This window comes from Charadrius vociferus, unplaced genomic scaffold, assembly GCF_000708025.1.
Source record: "Charadrius vociferus isolate BGI_N301 unplaced genomic scaffold, ASM70802v2 scaffold162, whole genome shotgun sequence".
NCBI classification, from domain to species: Eukaryota; Metazoa; Chordata; class Aves; order Charadriiformes; family Charadriidae; genus Charadrius; species Charadrius vociferus.
The window spans coordinates 307293-327848 of NW_009647236.1; the positions used below are offsets into that span (position 1 = coordinate 307293).

The window sequence follows — 20556 nt, forward strand, 5'->3', positions numbered from 1 at the left end:
GAGAAAATCAGACTGTACAGAGAATAGGTAAGCCTTCCCTGCCAACAAGAAAGCCTTATTGGGAATTTCTCCTGAAACCACCAGCCAACATGTTTAACATTAGGTTGGTGTTTCATCTCACCCATATCAACTCAGGCACTCTACAACACAATCGATGGTGACAGTTCATAAACAGGAACACTATGGATGTTCTTCTCTCCTCAGCTCAAGAGTCCCCATTTGCCTGATACATGTAACACTGACATCATCTTTCTTTCAACTTTAACATCTGTAAGTCTGCCGTGTTATCTAACAATTAAGTAAAGAAATCCCAGCTGTGTCTCATTTCCTCTCCTCTGGAGAAAAAGAAAAGCAATCACATCAGTCAGTTCTCAAAAGAAACTTCGCAGAGACGTGGACCTCTGACTGCTGCATCTGCTCTAGGACTGCCCAGACTACATCAAACATAGGGGTGTTTTTCCTGTTTAAATATCTTCTTACCTTTTCCAGCGTGGAATTTTACCCCCAGAGTAACATGCAATTATAGTCTAGAACAGCAAATTTAATGCCTTCCAGCTTAGGGGCTTACAACGTGGAGCTCATCAGTGAAGGCAATTTAGACAAACTTCTCACACTTCGTGTTGAAATGCAAGAGAAGTGCTCACACAGTCAGTTCACATTTCAGTGAGACACCCCCCTGTCCCAACAGTCCCAGCAGAAATTCTGATCAGCGATATCTCCCATTAAAAGCTCCAAGTGGAGAGAAATTAACCATGTGGTATTCTCCTCCCACATGGCTAATCCAGCTAATCATAGTTGCCGTCTCCATAGCCAAATCTCCCTTCTGTTCTGACAGTCTTTTTGGTAATTGTTAATCCCTGCTGAAGCTGGCTACAGCTACTCCATGCTACCCAAGCAGCTGTACCAAATGCCTCTTCGAAGATTGCTCCCCACAAAGTCTCCTGGGCTCAAAACCATATCCATCTCAAACATGTCAAGGAATGCTGGACTGGTTGGTTTAGTCTCACAAAACATGAAACACTGACACTCCTAGGTTAAGTCCTGTATTTGGTTAAATAGTCTTGTTCAACTGTCCAGAATAGAAATAGTTAAGTCTTTGCAGAGGCACTGGGATAACTTTTTAAGTTCATATCACCTCTCCCAGGTGGTTTCCACCAGAGCCAATGATTGTCTCAGTGAAACCTAGAAACTTCCCTGCAATTAGACTTGATCTCATTTATATTTTCTTAGCTATTTCTCATTTATATTTAAAACATTTCACAAAGATTCCCTTAATATAGAAATCTGTAGCAATCAGTGCTTGCACAACACTTGCAAAGCATCAGGACATAATTACTGGGCTTGCTTCAACCACTGTACAAAGGTAGAGTTGGGGTTTGGTTTCTTTTTCTTCCCTTTCATGTTAATTTTCTCTCCTCTTTCACTACAGGTCAGAGCTCTAGAAGAGTAACATGAAGATCAACAATACTGAAATACCGGAATTTTAGTCCAACATTACGGAAACATCCTAATGTAGACTTTTTCATTTATTTAATCAGATTAACATGAATAAATATTTTGTCTGTCCCCTATTAATGGGAAAGGTGGTCCAAAAGTTGCACAGCCTTCTGATGTGGCTGTCTGAAATGCAAACAGTGGAAAGATTACTAAATTTCAACCCCAATGTTTGATACTCTGCACTTCAGAAGAGTGCTGAATGGTTCCCAGCAGGTTTATTTTGGTTTTAAAAGGGGTTAGGTTTCTATAACCTGTTCTGAGGCACCTGAACTTTTGTACTGAGCATGCAGCACGTTTCACTGAGGTCAAGTGGGATTCTTCAAGAGCTGCTGATCTGCTCTGGCCTTCCAATTGCTAAGTTTCTGTTTGCTTTCACAATCACAGGCTTAATTTTCTGTGTGTTCACCTACCTTTAATTAGCTGTAGACACCAGATGGAGATTATGAGTACACAAAGTTATGCTTGACAGAGAGGGATTCTGCTAATATCCTCTTGTTCACTGTCAGACTCATATGTGTAGATGGCTCATCTGCACATATTTCATAATAGAAGACTGAGCCACTTAGAGATGGCCTTTTTTCCTCTCTTTGTTCCTACTTACACAGTAGTGACTAAAAGAAACATCTCAGTCTCTTTGTGAGACACCCTATTGGTATATCCAAGTGCAGTTCTGCTTGCTTTTTATGAATTCATTTCCAACGAGGTGCTTTCCTGTGCTTCATCCTTTTTCCAGCATGTGACATCCTGAGAGACGAGGAATTTTCCTTGATGCATGCAGATCACTTGTTCTCTCAACACTTTACGGTGACTGAGAATCCCATGATTGGGGATTAAATAATAGCTTTTACCGGTGTGAAATATCAATGCCAGTTTTGGACTCTCCCATCCATGCTGTTAAGTGAGACACATATTCTAAGACACATTTTAAGTTGGCCCTGTATTTGCAAATGTTTTCGTGCTCAGGTTTGTAAAGCCAGGGAATTTCACCTTAGAAAGGGCAAGTTGAGGTACCCAAGGGTATCAGAATTCTACTATACAAGTGGATTGTTGGCACAGGACAGACCTCTTCCATTTAAAGCATATGCTGAGCTCCCTCAGTAGCCATCCAAGTACTGCGCTGGCGTCTTCCACAGTCCCACCAGACACGACTGTCCATCAGCTCTTTGAGTCAGATTTGACCCATTAACCAAAGCTGAGAGCCAGCTCAGGAGGGTGCCAAAACAGATACCCAGCTGCAGGCATTGTGTAAGCCCTATCCACAGATGGGAAAACACCACAAGAAGCAGTGTAAAACTTGATCCTCCAACACTAATGATTTTGCTACTGACTCTGCTCATTTCTGCCCTGATGCTTTTCAGTTTTTTCAGTTTTCTGCAGACACAGCCAACAGTCCTACATTAGTCCCCTTGGGAGTACATTCTGGGCACTGAGGCAAGCCGCTGTCACAGGTACAAACTGGTCACAAGTGCTACAAATAGAAGAACCAGAGGGAAAGTTCAATGGGGAAGCCTGTGTCAGCACCTATGGAGAGAGGACAACCATTTTCCACCACCTCAAAGACCTTTTCTTCCAAGGGTTCTCCCCAGATCCCAGTGACAGCAGAGAGAAGTGAAGGAATTCCAATTCTTCCAGCTGTGATCAAAGGAGACACTTGTCATCATCAGGAGATGACTCTGCATCCCAAGTCACTCTTCTATCCCACCATCTACATCCTTGTCATCAGTCCCCGAGTTCATGTGCACCTGTGGCCATTTTTTTTCTCCCAGGCCTCCCAAAGGATCATCAAACAGCAGCTCATTACGTAGGTTCCATAACATTTTTCTCAAAAAATGCAAACAGAGCACATCACACGGAGGCACAGAGTCAGCCTTCCCCTTTTGGTACCTGGTTTTGGTATCTCTGTCCTCAGTCATCACTGCTGAAGGTGCACTGTGGTGTCACGAACCACCCCTCCATTTGTAACACTTTTCTTTCTTTGTTTTCCCAGCGGGCTAGCCCATTTCAGCAGCAGCTGACATGGATGTCAACTGAGGTTACCAACATAATTCATCATCCTACAGTGCCTCCTCTCCCTCCCACTGCAGTAATCCCTTTTATGAGGGTCTCCTTGGGGAGGAGTAAAGGCATAGAACACAACAGGATGAAATAGAACACAACAGGATGGAATAGAATGGAACGGAACGGAACAGAACAGGTCAGGATGGAGACATGTTTGAGTGGAGCTGTTTGATCACAAGTTTCATCCCTGTCTAGACAAATACAAAATTATAGAGGCAGCCAGAAACAATTGGCAGAGCTGTATGAAGATGGCTATTTCCATAAAGAGTCTAAGACCCACCTCCTGGAATTGGAGCATGAAGTGCTGCTGTAAACTACCCGGACTCTGAAGAAGCAAGTGAATGATCAGCCCCCTGAGAAAGTTATTTACTAACAACAGTTATTTAAGAGGTGTGGTTATTATACACGAGGTGCTGCCAAAAGATTGTCCAACTGAACTGTTTGCCTTATGCATAATTGTTAGTAACAAAGAACCTAAGCCAAAGACAGTAGTCAGTAACAACTGGGATGCAATTAAAAATCCATATGAGCTCAAGTTAGAAACAAGTCCAGCTTTGAGTACCCGTGTGTCAGACATGTCAGTCCAACAGTCAGTAAAGTACCCAGAAGCAGCCCCCACCACATCCACCAAACCTGTGGCTACTGGTAAAAATGACAGCACGTACTACAAACTAATAACTTACCAGCAGCAGCAGAGACTTGCTCATTTTATCCTGCCCCACTTCCCCTGCTGTGAAAATAAATCATTTCATCTCATACAGGACGAGTACAACAATGCAACAATTCAGTGCAATTTCTAAAAACTGGAGCAAATACAATGCAAACAACCCACGCTTCTCATGCTCAGTCTGCCAACTCTATGGAATAGCACAATCCTGGATGGCAGCCCCTTCATTTGCTCCCACAGATTTTAATCTCTAGAAAAAAATCTTTTAAGAACTGACACACAGGGCAAGGCAGTTGCGGCTTTACTAGAGAAATACGAGGACAAAACTCCATGAACAAAGTTGTCTCATAAAGCATATATAAATACGCCTTTAATAGAGCGCAGCCGTGTTTTCCCCTGCCCCACTAAAAAGCGAGTGGCTGTAGACCGAGTTCTCACACTTTGGCAGAAGTCACGTAGCTTTGCCCAGAGGCTCCAAGCACTGCCACAAACCATCAGCAGGTGTCAAAACAGCGTAAAATCTTGCCAGCTGCCTTCCCTGGATAGGGCATGGTCCCACCAGCAGTCCATGTGCTGGATTCACTCCATTGGGTCAACACTGTCAGAATGAGCTGATATCTTCCGTAGGAGAAATCAACTCTATTTCTAACGGACATTCTGCTGGAAGAAAAGCAGGTACCTTGGAGAGGCACCTCAGAAATAGTTCAAATGCATACATTTCAGCAGACTACAGAGTTCATCTCAGAGACAACCATTCTGAGTTGGGGTTATATCCACATGGGGAGGGGACAGACTTTGTCCCAGTCACTGGACATCGTCACAGATGTTCAACCACAAGGACACTTCCATGGCCAGTACTGAGGTTATATGAGCCCATCCAGGTGCTCTGGGTCTTGGGCAGTGAATGCTAGAGCACTGCAAGAATCATCTTCTCCTTCTTCTTCCTTTTCCTCTTCTTCTCCTCAAAACGGTCTGTAGCATCAGCAAAAAATGTCACCTCATCCTTGGCCTCAATCTCCCTCTTCAGGTACTGGAGCCCTGCCATGTTGAATCCCAGCACATCCTGTAGAGACAGACCAGCACCACACTGTTGGGCACATCTCAAGCTTGTTGGGGCCAGAGGGTCCTGCACTGGCCACCCTCTACTAAGAAATAATGAAAGCAAGACAATCCACAGATTTAAATAAAGCAATATTACTTAAACGTAACCTTCATCTGAGTAGGAGAACAGTCAGTCCTGCATTCTGTTCCCCACAGTTCTCTCTTAAGAGCTCTGTATTTTGCGAAAGACAAGTTGCTGGTAGGCACCTGAAGTTGCCTTTGGGAAAATGCACAGTCTGAATTATTTGAGAGACTAGTAGCCGACAGAAAAGCCCAAAAGAAATAGAAAGTTTATTTACCTCTGACGTAATTAGAAACTAGAGAGCCAGAGCCCAAATACATGCATCAAAGAAAACCAAGAGTAAATGAAGGAGGGAGCACGAGCACAGTCTCATCACTGCATAGTCTCACATCAGGAAGAAAATAAGGAAAAGGCTGCCTATTTGCACAGGAAGGTGAAATGGGCTCAGACCCCCAACTAACTTCCTACTGGACACCAGATGACACATGCTCCCAGACACTGGCCCATCCTGTTATTCCATATCCTGGAAAAGGGGAGGGTGCAACACTCACCCGGGCCTCACTGACTCTGGAGATGGTGGTTTTCTTCAGATTTTCTATCACTGTCACCAGCATGTGGTTGCTTGTGATCTGCCCAAAATGTATCCTGGGAATAAAGGAGGCAGTGATGTATTGCAGCATTGTTCTGAGGAAGATCAGAAAGCGTCTCTCCTGAGCCTCTCTATGTTCTGGACGTAGGATTTTTCTTAAATTAGGGCTCCCCAGACCAGCCTTACATAAGAGGCATGTGCAGATTTATCTGGAAAAGCTATTTCCTGAAGCTTCTCTGTAACATACAGTCATTCAAAGAGAAGGTCTTTCTGAGGCACTCTCTGAGGGCACGGGCTCTACAATGACACTGTGCCAGTCAACAGTGCCATTTCAGCCTCGATGCAGGATCTTTCATACCAGTGAGACTTGGGGGACCAGGACCAGCAACTCCATCCAGGCATGTCAACATTCTGCATCCATATCAACCTGTTCCCCCACACCATTCACTGTGGGCTGCAGTGATTCCTTATCTCCTGCAGAGACCACCTCTTTATTCCCAAGGATGCTTCCCAAGAGCTTCAGACCCAGAGACGTGAGAAAGCCCAAATTTTCCCCACATTCTTATGCTACATGCATTCACAGCAAGCAATGTAATCTTTGCAGCTCCAGGAAACGAGTATATTCCCCAGCTCTGTGCTGTCTCAAAGCACTGACTCACAGCACAGGAGTGAGGAGTACCTCTCTGTTCATGTAACCGGCACAAAGTGAGTTCATGACATGCACCAGCACAAGGGGCCCAGAGGAACCAGCAGGCCCACTACTTCCTCAGGTCCAGGTTCTGGGCAGCAATAGCAACCAAACTAAGACCAGCAGATCTGTCTGGGCAGAAGAAAGACTCACTTGAGCAGGAAGAGGAGAGCTCGGCACAGGAGTTCAACTTCTGAACCCAAGTGAATATAGTCATTGAAGAGTCTGAGTAGGTCAGGGACATAGGAGAAGGGCAGCACCAAGAGAGACTCTTCCAGCTCACTGAGGAGAAAGCAAAGGGACAGACACATTAGTCTCAGCCACTGCACTGCTACAGATGAGCAGGAAACACTTCCATATTGGTTGGTTCTGGTTCAAAAGCTGTGCTAAGCATTCATCACCTCTGGTCTGTGGCTGCTCAGAAAGCACAGTGCAGCTGCACAGACTAGAGCCCAGGCCAGCAGACATCATCTGGCACAGAGGGCAGGCACACAATCCTCCCCCCTCAGCATCCCCAAGCTGCTCTTCACATACATGTGCAGCTCCAAGCAGCCAACCGACACACACAAGCTTCATCCAGCACTCCCCATGGAAGGAACAATGCCCATTCCCCAATTCTGTGCACGTTCTGAAAAAGGCTGCCAGGAACAGTAACTGCAGACTCTCTAGCACTCCCCATACCCAGCACAAGAGACTGTTCCAGGACTCCAGCCAGGCCCAGGCCCAGAAATCCAATACTTGCTCACAAACATGTTCAGCAATAAGGCTCTTGGGACTCACCTCGACTTGACCTTCTTGAAAACTTCTAGCACATACGCAGAAGGCTGTAACAGAGGAAAGACACCAGCTCTGCATATCAAGAAACATTCCAGGACAAACACGTGCCTTAAGGTCCATTTCACCCAGTTAAAAACAAGCAATCACATCTTGTGAGATGGACAGATGAAGCTGAATATAACAAAGAGGAAACCCTTTCAGCTTCAATCAGCTGCCAGTCTGAGAAGTTCTCCCTCCCCAAAACATAAAACCAGCCTTCTCAGGATACTCTAAACCAGTGAAGAGTATGGTGAAAAATCTAACTTATATTCAACCAGCTAAATCATCTCATATTCAGGTCAATGATTCTTGTACAAACTGGTTAAAAAGCCTGGTGAAACAGACAAATTATACATATAAAACCTTACAAAACTCATGTCCCAAAGACTTAATTCCTGCTACTCCTGTTTCTGCTGAAAATGTTTGGCAGATGCAGAGCAGAGCAGAGCTGGGAATTGCCAAAGAAAAGTGCTAAGTCATAGGATTTCATTCACTTCTATTCAGTCTACTCAACTTATAATTAAATACACCTATAATCACGGAGGAAGGGACAGAATGGCTCTTGTAAGGTGATTACAGGTGGTTAGAAGGAAGACAAAAGGCTGTTTCATCTGGCATTGACATACTCTCAGAAAAGGGGAGAATGAAAAAACAAGGATCTTCCTAAGAGTAACTAAAAATGCAATCTAGGAGTATACATTGGAATAAACCAGGAAAATTAAAACTAATCTACTCAGAGTAGTGGATTTGTATTAATCAATGAAATCCATGCATCCATGGGTATTTTGTATAGTCAAAAATTCTAAGTTCAGTGAAAACTGTTGCGTACCAGTATGACATGAGTGGGTAAAAGCACCAGCTCCAGCCTGCAATACCTGGACAGGTAACTACCATACAGAATTTTCTCAATGTAAATCCTTTAGGAATAGAAACAGAACCAGTAACTGCTGTACCAATGCCACAGAAATAAACCCGGGCAGCTACAACACAGGCCTGCCTTGCTCAAAGCTGCCCTGCAGTGGTTACAGCTGCACAGGCAGTGATTTAAGGTCAGGAAGCCTTCATGTGCTTCCAGCTCCTGCTTCTTCAGTCAAGGTATGTTGGGACAAGTGTTCCACAAGCAGAGTCTCTCCCAAGGAGGAGGATAAGTGACTGTCAGTGCACCAAAGTATTTATGTTCATGGTCTGACATACTGAATGCTCATCACGGTCAGTTCACCACGTAACAGGACATGTCATAACCTGCAGCTATGTTTTTACCCAGTGGCCTAGCACTTGGACTAGCACATTCTTCCAAGACTTTGGAAACAGGTTCAAATTTTCTTCTCTGTACAGTGGGATTCAATCAAACATCACCCGCTTCCAAAGAAATTGCTAGTTACGGAGCCATAGGATTTCCTTCACCCTGTTAATCTATTCAACTTGCAATTAAATACGCCTATATTCACAGAGGAAGGGAGAGGATGGCTCTGGCTAAGTGCTTACCAATGTCACACAGTGGGGGCACAGTGACATGGGTTCTCAATTATGCATTCCACTGGATGCTCAGGTATTTTGTGTAATATGGGACAGCTCCTCTGGAATATGCTATAGCACGGCAACTGCACCCTCCTGGCAGCAGGAGAGCGTGCCCTTAGGCACAGGAAAGGTTGGAACTAGCCTTCCCGTATCTTGGAGAATACTATAAACCGCTGGCTCGTGGTAAGGTATATAATAAGGTCATGGCTACCATCAGGGTTATGTTTAATCCTGACGGGGTTAAACTTCTGTAACACACATGCAAGATTAAAAAAAAAACCCACACCCCAACAAAAAAAAAAAAAACACCACACAAACAAAAACCCCCAAAACACACATAGAAAACGCCCAAACTGTGTTACTGTGTTCACTTTGCACAAGCAAAAGTGCTGAGTTTTCATTTCAAGTTGAACCCAGTAGTCCTCCCTCCCCACAGCAACCCAGTGTTTTGGCTCAGCCAGCAAACCAACCAGCTCCACTCCAGTTGAGAATGGCCCACAGTCTGTGGCCTGGGCATTCCACTTACTGTAATATTTCCATAGGCACGAAGGATGGGATTGACAGGAAAGGGAACCTGGATACACAGAATGGGTTAGAATGCAGCAGGTGTGTGTGTACAGATGCATATTCACAGAGAAAACTTTAACCCACAGTAGAAGAGAGCTTTCATCAAGTGTCTTCATTAATTCCCGCACTCCTACCCTCCCCAGAACACTGCTGAGGGCTTCATTTGCAGCCACTAGACAATCTCACTCTCAGACGTATATAACTAACTCAAACATGTATGAATTTTCTTCCACTTATTGTCACTTTTCCCACTTACATCACAGACCCTTATTTAGCAAGGAGTGTTGAAATGAAGGCAAAGAATAGGCTTTGGCATGGATTTGCAGCAGCATGTTCTCCTAGGGACAAAACATCCTTGTGCGGCTTTAAATATAAAGATCATTGGAAAGAACACACCACTAACCATGCCCCAGAGCACAGCGCCATTTGTTCTCCAAAAGATTTCAACAAACCTCTGCTATTTCCAGTTGTCCTGATTTTATCTGCATGCTGAGCCTTTCCACCTGAGCTGGAAGGATACACCCACCACACACTGGGACTGGTATATTCCTCAGTCTTTTACCTCTTTTCCTGCAGCTTTGCATATGGCCTTGTGTTCCTTTAGTTTTGCTGTCTCTTCTCTATACAGCTCAATAGCTTCCATGATCCGCTCAGCCTGTGCAGCACAAGAACAGCACATCAGTGACACCAGAGAAGCCAAAGCAAAGCTCAAGTCCAACTGGACAAATGGAGGTGAAAGCAGAGGGGATGACATGAGAATCGCAGGACATCTTGCTCAGGAAGATAACCTCTACTCCAGATTGCACCACTACCCTGAGCACATCAATCATGTCCTGAAGGTGTCAAAACACCATCCACATTCCCCCCACTGCCCCAGGTGCTCTCTGCTGCAGCTTCAATTGTTGCCTTGACATTGAACTCCACCCCCAGCAAGCAGTACCGCGTTGAGGCACAAGCCAGGGTCGCACCATTTTGACTATTCAGATTAACGGTTTCCTCTGTATTTACAAGAGCACCTGACTTGAAATCTGCGGCCGTAGAACTACCCACCCCAACCCCTTCCCAGTACACTTCCCACCTCAGGCACTGCAATAGGTTTCTACCTTCCACAGAAGCCCACAGGACTGGGCAGCCCTTTGGGGCGAGTCCTCATGCCTAGAGAACACCCCAGCTGCTTCGTGCTCCTTTGGGCTGCAAACTCCAAAGGGCAAGAGCACCCGTGTCTGTCCCACACAAGACGGGCAGAGAAAGCTGCAGCTACAGGAACCTCACACCTGGACAGATCTTGGGAGGAGATAATTCCTGGTGGGTGACTCTCCAGAGTCAGACCCCTCCCTGATGGCCATGGAGCAGGACAGACTGCTCTTGCAGGCAGCAGCAATCTGCCCTTATGTGACAGCACAGGTTACTCCTCTTCAAACTGATGCTCCAACCCCGTGACAGGCCCCCTCCTTGAGAGACTCAAAGCAATGCAGGTGGACCCACGTGATCTTACCGCTTTGATGGTTTCAATAGTCTTCTTTCCTGCCAGCCCTGTCTCTCCTTGCGTCTCTCCAGCCACCTACAAGACACAGAGTTTGCAGCTCCCTCCTTCTGCAGCCGATACACATAGGCATCCCTGTATCCTACCACAGTCCACACTAAGCAGAACATCAGCCCCCTTCCCTAAACTGGTAATTTATCTGGAGAAATGCAGGATTTCCCAAGTGCACAGTTCTTCCTTGGGAACAGAGGCACTGTGCTAACACTGAGCTCTGGGAGGCAGCTAAACACAGCTCCTGTTCTGCCAACAGAGGCCGAGTGATCCCATCAAAACGATCAGCAACACAACCCAAGCATCTGAGCATGAGGGATCAGGCTTCCCCACCCGTCCTGCACTACATGGACCTGGAAGCAGCTGTCAGAAGGCAGCCCAGCCTTAGTACAGAGCTGGCGTGGACCTGAACTGGGGAGATAGGAAGGGCAACAGCACAGCAAGGTTTCAGCATCCACAGCTACTGTCTAGCAGTTTGGCCAGCTCCACACGCTCTCCTGAAGTTGTCTGTAGGAAGTACCAGAGTCAGCTACATCATGGGGCAACCACAGCTTCAGCAGCACACACACCCCCGCACCTCCTCAAAGCAAGAAAATTATGGTCCTCTCTGACACCCCGTCTTTGCCTCTTACAGAAATAGTTATTCCAGACTTTGTAGTCAGACTGACACACACTCAGATGGCGCAACTCACCACAGGCTGCTCTTCCTTCGCCACACTCTCTTCATATTCAGCTTCTCGTTGCTACAGTGGATAAAAACACAACATATTAATACAGGTGAGCAGGCAGCAAGCAAGGGCCCAAGAACCTTTCAGACTGGTTGAGCAAGGGAGCCTGCAGCTTCATACAGTCCATTGCAAAACCAGGACAAATCAGCAGAGATCAACAATGCCAGTGCAAAATGCCCACTTGCCCCTGATCCCAGCCCCATGGAGAACTCCGGAATCTCCCAAACAGAAAGAAACCAAGGTATCCATCCAGAGTACTGGATGAAGGAACAGCCCTTAGACAGCCCACCAAGCTGAGACAGACACAACAGCGATTCAGCACCAGACCTTCCCCCTGGCACACAGCACAGAAGAAACAAGTCTAAAAAAGTCCCAGGGATGCCCTAACCTGAAAGAGGAAAGAGCCTCCTGTCTGCCATCTCTCACATGAACAGGGCCCTATCAGTGCATAATTCACTATGGTGTATTCATGCCCACCTTGTTACTCAAATTTCACCCAAAACACACTTCCAGCATCTAGAAGAGGAGCTGTCTCTGTCTCTCCTCTTACCACCATCATTCCTAGCACACCAACTACTGGGCATTAAGATGTTGCCTATGAGTCACCTCAGCTTTCTGCAAACAGGTTGGGACAAAAAAAAACCCCATGATATTTATTGGAGGTTTCTCATCGACTCCTACTTCTGCACAAGCTGCTACATCTTTGCCCCCGCTGTGATTTGAGAACTGCTTTAAGAAGGGGAGACAGAGCCAGACTCCTCTGAAGGATACAGTGAAAAGACAAGAGTAACAAACTGTTCAAAGGGAATTTCCAATTGGATACATGAGTTTGCCAACCCCAGGGGTGGTTCAGCACTGGAACAGGTGCTCAGACTGCCTGGAAAATCTCCTCCCTTCAAGATGTTCAAGTATAAGAAAAGTCTCTGAGCATTCTGGTACAGCTTCAAGGTTATCCTGCAGTGAGTAAGGGGCTGGACTAGAGACCTCCAGAGTTTCCTGCCTGTTGAAGTACTTCTGTAAGTCTACAATTTCTCACAATACATGCTCAAATGGAGTAGAAGGGGCTTCTTCCAGCATCCTTGAGCTCTGAGGCCTGCTACTGAGATAGAATGGACCTCTCACAGCTGGAAAAGGGTAAACCAAGACAAATTGCAATTAACAGGAGCAGTGCTCTCCATCTCTCCAGAAGCTAAACAGCCTCTAAAGCACACTTGAGTTGAAAGCAGCACAAGAGATTAAGAGAGGTTCAAAGAATGTAGCCAGCATGTAGAAAACCACAGAAAAGTCTGGGTAGCAAGAAAGAAGCAAAGCAGAGGGCAAGTTAGCCGGGTGTCTGCAAAGCAGTACAGACAGGACAGCACCAGCAACATCTGCAGCGCTGCCTCCAGACAGCTCAGAGCAACAGACCCATCACTTGAAAGATGCCAGTGAACCGTGGGCACATCAACACCAGGCTGCAGTTAGTAATGAGCAAGTCCACCACGTGTGGAGCCAGACTCTTCCACAGTGAAAAATAAGGAATGCGCCTGCTGGGGAGAAAACACGTCTTTGGCAGGAAGGATGACACTCTCACCATCTCCCTCTCCTCTTCCAAAACAAGTGGTTCCCTTGTCCTTTCCCAGAGGCGCAGGGACTTGTCATGGGATGCTGACACCACGTAGTCTCCATTAGGACTGAGTGCCAAACACCACACCTCCTGGTGATGCCCCTGCATGGTAGACAGAGGAGGTAACATGTGAACAGCACCCAGCTCCCAGACCCTGAGGGAAGTGCTGCTCATGCAGGGATGCTGCTTCCTTTCAACGGCCTCCAAAACTTCCTACCTCCAGCGTCTGGATGTGCTCAAATTTATCTGCATCCCACTGCTTAATCTTGCTGTCCTTCCCAGCTGTGAAGAAGAGATGGGATTTCGCCACAAACTGCAGATACATCACACTGGAAGGGAAAAAGGCTCAAATTCACCCACTTGGGAAATACTGCAGACCTCCCCCCACTCTATGCTGGACAAAAGTGTCATTGCTGCATCACAGGGAGAGAAAGATAGCCCACAGCCCAGAGACGCGGTAGGATTGGACTGACCTGTCATCATGGGCAAAGAGAGAGCGGTGACAGTCTCCAAAATCCAAGCCCCAAATCTTCACATTCCTGTCAGCAGAGCCAGTCACAATTAGAGTGCCATCCTACAGAGCAACAAAGAGAGAGCAAGGTATGGGTAGCTGGCTGGCAGCCCCATGATGAATTGATACTGAACCAGTGACTAAGCAGTACTGAGCAGGCAGTTACTTGGCTCCTGAAACATGCCCTCCTGATCCCTCCACCTCCTCTCACCAGGGTGGCCCATGCTTGTGATACTGGCACAGCCCACTGACAGCACCCTGGCTCATTTCTGAACCTCTGCAGGCATTTAAAAACTTAGCTATATCTTCACATTTTTGGCTTCCAATGAGTCTCATTCCAAGGACACCCCAGAGCAAGATGCAGCCCAAGAATGAACAGATTTGAGGAGGCTCCTCCACCTCAGCACCTGCTCTCTGCTTCCACTAACAAAGACTTCAGACTCCATTCACACTTCAGCAGAGAGCAGGATGTACCTCTTAAGATGAGCGTAAGGAACCCCCACAGCGTTTTGGAGGCACACAAAATGCCCATGTCAGTTCTGTCATTACTGCTACTCTGTGACCCCTCACAGTGAGCGCAGACTGTGGTATCAAGAGGAGCTTGCTGTGTCCCATCAAGAAACTGCTGAGTAAGTCAGGAGCAAAGGAGGTGACAAAAAAGCATTATCCTAGAGGCCTCGCTGCCAGCAGAGGTTCTCACAGTCATCAACATCACCACAGTCCCACCTACGGCACACAGAGCTCTAATGATACTTACATAGGAGATGTCCATACACAGCACTGGCAGCTTGTGTCCATACAGAGAGAGGAAAAACTGAAGCAGAAGAAAGGTGTCTCAGTTAGATGTGCTGGGTAGAGATGTGCAAAAATCTCAGGCTCCAGGCTAGTTCTGCTCTACCTCAGGAGCTGTGTCTTTCTAGCACTGCCACACTTTCATTCTTGCTTTGAGCACAGTTAGAAGCAGGGCCATGATGGTAGAACTGAGATGAAGGTGGAAGCACCCAAAGAAGCTGAGCTAACTCTGGTGCTGATCACCACAGCCTATGGAGTTTATCTCTGTTTCTCTTTGTGTACTTGTCACTGCTGGTCTGTCTTGTGTCATTCCTTAACATTCACATGCTAATACACACCTCAAAAAACTACCACACATGCTTACAAGTAAGATTCTCCTCCCCAAGGCTTTGCCTCTGCTATGCCCTATTTAATGCCATGTGTGACACGTCCATTCCCACCCTTACAGTGCCTTGCAGCTCCAGAGTACCATCATGCCCACAGGGTTTAAAGTGAACCTTGCCACTTGCAGGTTCACAACACTTTCCAGATGAAAACCAGATCCTTTTCCCAGTGTGGGCCAGCCATGGTTCTGTCACATTTGCCAGCAAACAGGCACCTGAAGTGGGATGCATGGTCTGTCTTTGATTCTTACTAGTGTCCTGCAGTAAACAGACACTTTTCCCATGCATTCCTGATCTTTCAGGCTACAATTACATCACTCCCTGCACAGCCTCACAGCCCATTTGGTCGTGCACCTTGAGCGTGTCAACGTAGAAAATCTTCACAGTACAATCCAGTAAGGAGACAGCCAGCAGTTTCTGGTTGGGGCTGTACCGCACACAGAGAACATCTTCATCCAGCTGCAAGATGCGCACATGTTTCATGGAGAGCCTGGCAACAAGAAAAGGAAAAAACACAATTGTTTTTCCAAACAAACAAGTTGGGAAGAGGCATGACTACAACTCCGACACTGCATCCTGTGAAAGCAAGTTAATTGTAACATTGCTGCATCTCATTCCTCAAAAGGACTTCAACAACACAGGACTGGAAATAAGCAGGCTGATAAACTTCACTGCTAAATTTACCACTTGATGATCTGGATGCCCCTCCTGCGACTAGAGGCTAAATTCACACACAAGCAAGGGACCAGAATATGGCAAATGCCCTTCCCCAGCTAAGCTCAGACCTTCACAAAACAGCACAAAGCTCACATTCTTCTCCACACGTTCCACAAACATGTCATGGGCACGTTTTACAGTGCACAGCAAAGGCAAAAGCATCTATCAATGAGAATGGATACTGCAGCTGAACGTACTCTAGAGAGGTTTCTTTTCTCACCTTTTCTGAACGCTGCTCTCATCCTTCACAAGCTCAAACTCCCAGAACTTGACACATTTATCAGCGCCTCCTGTCACAAAGCCATGCTGCAGGGGAAAAGCACAGAACTGTAGTGAAACCGATTTTGCTATAACCCAGACATAGTAAAATTCTACAGACAAGGAATCATCACACATTAAGGTTTTTTGAAATGCTCCCCGTTCCCACAGCATTAATGATTAAGAGGACACCACCAGCAGCAAAAAAAACTATTTCAAAAACTCTGGCAGGCAGTTCTAAGACAAAGATGCCAAAGGTAAATCAAGACATGGACTCAAACTTTGGGACTGAACGCAGTCATCTCAGCTGTAGGTATGAAGTGCATGTGTTTTGTGGGCAAGTTGACACTCTCACTGTTACTGCATTGCACACCCCGTACCACAACCCCACAAGTGCAGCCTTCTAAAGGAAGAGCAGTTCAACTGAGCACTTTTACACTAAGAACAAGTGTAAAATCTGTCCTATATGTTTTAAGATGTGGAGTAAATGAAAGCCAGGCAGGTTATTACTTGCTATGGTTTTAATTCCACTGCAACACTGCAGCTTCTAGCGCAACATGACCGTGTAAGAAAAACAAGAAGGGTATACACAACAAACAGAAGCAAGCAGAAGTTGACAGAAACCAGTATGAACCTGAACTGTGGTAATGGAGAAAAAACAATACAAGGAGTAAAATACACAAGCAGTTTTCTACAGCCAGGGTAGTTAGGTCAAATAGAGTGAGTGGGTGCATGCAAAAGAGGAACATGAAAAAACAAACAAAAAAAGAAGTCTTTTTAGTAGTACTGACACATTTCTAGAAGGAAACGTGAGAACTATTAAACAGCAATGCTCTGTAAGTATGGGCTCAGTAAATGTTTCTCATCTGTTGTGCTCAGGGAAAAGCCACGTACCATAATAACATTACAAGACAGCGATGAAAAACTGCTCAAAAAATTCACAAGGGTGTCAAAAAGTAGCTACCTATGTCAGACTTTTATAAATCTATGGTTCAGATCCCCCGAATTCAAGGCTTTTACAGACCAGAATGAGGCACTCTCTAAACCGTCAATGTCCATTCTTAGCAACTTTGGACATACTGGGGGAGATCCAGGAAGAAACTAATGTAACACCATAATTCAGACAGAGTAAAGAGGCAGGCCAGGTAACTGTGAGCAAGGTCAACAGAAGTAACAGGTAACTCCAGTTTCCATCAAACAAAGAAAATAAACTGAATATGGAGAAATGAGCTTACAGAAAATTAATTTGACAGAGATTATCCTTTTCCTTAAGATTAAAGCTGTAGTTGATAATAGTAACAGTGTTGCTCATGCAAGGCATGGCTCTTCATTTTGCATTACATTTTCATTACAAAACTAGGATAATGTAGTTCAACAGAGCACATACTCCATGGATTAAAGATCAGCCAAGATGTTTCAAAGCTTAATTTTAAATGAGAAATACCTAATAACATGACATTATGCTGCTTACATATTTTATGATTACTAGAAAAGTCACCAATTAAATATATCTAGATAATGTCACAGCTATTCAATCTATCTGAAAAGGAGTGCCCAAACAGAGCCAAAACATTAATTTATACGCTAGGAAGCAAGGATCTAAGCCCCACATACGTGCCTTCTGCAAAGCTGTGTCCCAGATCCACTGTGTTCTCACTGCAGAGCTACCACCAAATGATTCAAAAGGCACTGGTGTGTTTGGTAGTGGTGTAATTCCTAACGCACAGTGTACCCAAATCCCGGGGCCACCAGCAAAAAAAAAAAAAGAAACTACAGTAACTTTAAAAGTACCACAAGAACAATTAAGACCCTGGAAAACGTATCCTGCAGGGACAGGAGATGTTCAGCCTAATGATGATCAGACAGATGGGGAGAGTGATTTGGTCACTCAACAAGAGTGCAATACAAGGAAAAAACATCACTATGTTAATGAGATCTTTAATCCAGCAGACAAAGGAGCAGCAAATTTAACATGGAGGATTATCAGCCATTGCAGCAGGTTACGAGGGGCTGAAGCTTTCCACAGCTGGAACACATCCATAAGATATGTATTGCTGCACACACAAACTCCACCAGGGAAGTCCGAGTGTTCTCAAATTGTGCAGAAGCCAGATGAGGTGATGAGGATGGCTCCCTCAGCACAAGGACTCATTGCCATGTGCCACACAACTAGAGAGATATTTCATCAAGCTGTGCATTTATCCACAGCTAAAGTTCTTAGACACTACCAGCTGCATCCTCCCAGGATGAGGGGTTCCTATACTCCCATCAGCAGTGCAAACAGAGCACTATAGAAAGGAGCAACACGAAAAGATGTGCAACAGATGATGCGTAGAAGGGTGGCTGAGTTACCTGGTCTGGTGAAAGAGCAATGGACCACACCGCCCCATCATGAGCATTAAGTGTCTCCATCAGACTCCCAGAAGCCAGGTCATACAGCTGCAGCTTCCCTGTCTGGGGAGAGAGACACATCACAGAGGACAAATCAGCCCCTCTGCCTTCAAAACACACAGTAGCTCCTAGCAGAAGAGCACCCCTGCCACCCATCTCCCAAATGGCCAACTTAATTCGATGGCTGTTATGCACAGATGGCCAAACTCCTGATCTCCATAAGGGTCTTCCCAAAGCTCTCTCCAGCTCAAGCCACAAGAGCTACATAAGGAGTCTGGGAACCACGCAGAACCTGACTGTCAGAGACGTTTTTACACCTAAACCAGAGTGCTCCAGATCAGGAGATGCAACGCATTTTCTGTAAGGCTGCCTTAATGACATTTTCATAACATATTTCCAGGCCTGGGCAGTCTGGAGCACAGAAGGACAATATTTACCTTGGTGCCAATGATGACCTGTCGATCTCCTGGGACAAAGAGCGAGCAGAGCGCATACTCACAGTCCATTGTTCGGATGCACTGCAAGGTCGATCTGTGGACAAAGGCAGAGCCCAAAATCTCTTATCACACACCAAATCTGGCACACTGAGACATGAGCCAGAGTGGCCTCTGCCCACAGCAGTCTTTTCCACTGGGGCCAGAGGATACACCACCACCACCATCCTATGGCCCAAATGCTACCCAGCATTACTGCTAAGAACATTTTCCATAAAAACATGCCACTACGTAGTCCACCATCATGACTTATTGCTGCTACGAGCAAGGACAGAGCTCCCGTTCTCAAACGGCAATTCCTGTCATTCAGGACAGGAGGGAGGAGAATAAGATAGCATGCTCAAAGGAAACAGAACTTGGAATTGGCACCACTCAGGAAACACTGGGACAACACTCTAGATCACAACAGCAGCCCACTCAGTTTAATACTAGATCCTTCAGGTAAGACACCAAGAAACCCACATGTTCCCTAAAAAACAGGCAGTAGCTAATTTAGGGCAACAGTTAGTACCTCTTATTAAAAATGGGAAAAAACCCAACAAAACACAGTCTCTACCAAACTGCTATATATGACCTTTGTGTTTAGAGATTTGTCTTTCCACACCTGCCACTAAACATAGCCTCAGTGCTGCTTTACAGCATCAAACTCCATGAGTTAATTATGCAGTTTTAGCTCTATAGCTTCTCAGTTTCCCTAATAAGGAAAGAAGTCAAATAGTTTTCTATTTACTTCCTTTGCTTCCTTTAATATTATTTTTTTCCATCGTCCCCGCTTCCTTATCACTGCCTCTCTGAACACAGCATCCCTGAGTTCTGGGAGACTGACACGCACAGTGTAGAGGGAACTGACACAACTGGACTGCGTACCTGTTCCAAATCTTTACAGACTCTGCAGCTGCTGAGAGAATGGCAATGTTGTCAGAGCTAAAAGCCAATGTCCTGACATCACTGCGGTGGCCTCCAATGGTTATCTTGGACGCACGGACAGCCTGTGGGACTTGTGCTGACAGGTTCAGGTTGTACGACTCAATGATGTTGTTCTGGAGCAGCAATACAATCTTCAGCTCTCCTTTTGGAGAGAGAATCAAGTCAAATGACCTGTTCGATTAGACAAAATCAGAGCTGTACATAGGGGCAATAAGACAAAATGTAGGAGGGATCAAATACCAGGAACAACTGAGAAAGAGGAATATAGACAGAGCGCATGCCACAAAAAAGCGCACGCTAAGCCAGAGGTGTGCAAGAAAGAGACCACTTGAGGAAGAAGTGTCAGTGCACTGGCAGATTATGGTAAGCCTCTCCCCAGCTCCAAGCTGAACAGATGTTGAGGGGGAAATGTCTTCCATCTCCTGCTATGAGCTGGGGAGAGCTCTCCTCAAGCAGCTGCATAACCACAGCTCAGCCTCTACAACAGGCTTTCCACTCACTTGATTTTAGAAGAAGCTCTGATGTTAGTGACCCGCTGAATCTCCTCCTGCAGGCTCAGCTCCACATTCCTTTCAGGCTCCTCTTCGGAGTTCTGTCTAGAAATGTCAGATAATGTAGGACAGTCAAACAACTCAGCACAGCCACCACAAACTAACAAAGGGACAGAGAATAACAAAGAGAAATCACTTATC

At 45.8% G+C, this 20556-nt stretch overlaps 1 protein-coding gene across 1 annotated transcript in view; it reads right to left on the reverse strand.

Moving 5' to 3' along the window:
- Window positions 1-5040: 5040 nt before the first annotated feature.
- WDR3 (WD repeat domain 3) overlaps window positions 5041-20556 on the reverse strand; it is a 22702-nt gene continuing 7186 nt past the window's right edge. The window contains exons 10-27 of the mRNA XM_009879927.1: window positions 20365-20460; window positions 19805-20035; window positions 18881-18974; window positions 18405-18506; window positions 16015-16100; window positions 15432-15567; window positions 14660-14716; window positions 13865-13965; window positions 13609-13720; window positions 13359-13493; window positions 11750-11800; window positions 11019-11084; window positions 10086-10178; window positions 9483-9530; window positions 7403-7446; window positions 6776-6904; window positions 5897-5990; window positions 5041-5285 (exon numbers count right to left, since the gene is read on the reverse strand). Of these exons, the coding sequence (XP_009878229.1) occupies window positions 5130-5285; window positions 5897-5990; window positions 6776-6904; window positions 7403-7446; window positions 9483-9530; window positions 10086-10178; window positions 11019-11084; window positions 11750-11800; window positions 13359-13493; window positions 13609-13720; window positions 13865-13965; window positions 14660-14716; window positions 15432-15567; window positions 16015-16100; window positions 18405-18506; window positions 18881-18974; window positions 19805-20035; window positions 20365-20460 (1831 nt within the window). The 3' untranslated portion in view covers window positions 5041-5129. The remainder of the gene's footprint in view (window positions 5286-5896; window positions 5991-6775; window positions 6905-7402; window positions 7447-9482; window positions 9531-10085; window positions 10179-11018; window positions 11085-11749; window positions 11801-13358; window positions 13494-13608; window positions 13721-13864; window positions 13966-14659; window positions 14717-15431; window positions 15568-16014; window positions 16101-18404; window positions 18507-18880; window positions 18975-19804; window positions 20036-20364; window positions 20461-20556) is intronic.